General features: G+C 67.7%; 1 protein-coding gene across 1 annotated transcript in view; it reads right to left on the bottom strand.

The window, feature by feature from the left end:
- Positions 1-813, bottom strand: part of LEPREL4 (leprecan-like 4) — an 11,631-nt gene that overhangs the window by 426 nt on the left and 10,392 nt on the right. The window contains exons 4-5 of the mRNA XM_009994203.1: positions 323-451; positions 72-217 (exon numbers count right to left, since the gene is read on the bottom strand). Coding sequence (XP_009992505.1) covers positions 72-217; positions 323-451 — 275 coding nt within the window. The remainder of the gene's footprint in view (positions 1-71; positions 218-322; positions 452-813) is intronic.

Genomic DNA, 813 nt, shown 5'->3' with positions numbered 1-813 from the left:
GGCGCCCGCCACCCCCCCCTGCCTCTGCAGAGCCCGGGACAGGGTGGGCAGGGGGGACAGGGGGTCCTCACCGGCCGGGGCTTGAAGTCCTCGTCCTGCAGGCGCCAGCGCTCGCGGTGGAAGCGGTAATAGACCAGGTTCTGCTGCATGACAGCATCGCCCGGGTCGAAGAGCATGTAGCTGGAGACGCTGCGCACCGCGTCCCGCACGTCGTTCACTGCGGGGAGCAGAACCGGCTGACACGGGGAACAACACCCGACCCAGGGGTCCACGGCACCCTGGGGTGCCCAGGGCACGGCTCCCCACTCCCACTGGCACTCACGCTTGTAGTAGGCAAACTGCAAGTAGTGGTACATGGTGGCCACGAACTTCTCCACGAAGTAGCCGCCCACGTTGGGGGTGAGCTCGGTCTCGCAGTCCACCTTGCACTGCAGCACGCTCACAAAGCGGTCTGCGGGGAGGAGTCAGGTGCTGTGCCCCACTGGTCCCTGGCTCCCCCCCACCAGCCTGCTGGCCCCCCCAGCCCCCGGGTCACCTGCGATGGCGGGGGAGAAGGCCTTGAACTCCTGCAGCTCGTAGGCGCCCTCGCAGCCGGCCACGTACGCGTGGTAGTACTCGGCCAGCGCCCGCTCCATGTTGGCCGCGCTGCTCCGGAAATCCCCGCTGTTGTACAGCTTCACCGACCGCACGAATATCGGCTGCAGGGACCACGCAGGCACCACTCAGCTCCTCCCCACAGCTCAGCTCTGCCCAGCAGCACCAACCTGCCCCATCGCCTCTGAAGCAGCTCCGTCCCCAGTGTGAGCACCACTG

This window comes from Chaetura pelagica, unplaced genomic scaffold (assembly GCF_000747805.2).
Source record: "Chaetura pelagica isolate M959 unplaced genomic scaffold, ChaPel_1.0 scaffold963, whole genome shotgun sequence".
In the NCBI taxonomy this organism is placed as follows: Eukaryota; Metazoa; Chordata; class Aves; order Apodiformes; family Apodidae; genus Chaetura; species Chaetura pelagica.
Note: the sequence above shows the minus strand (reverse complement) of the source record. Positions and strands in the feature narration are given on the sequence as shown.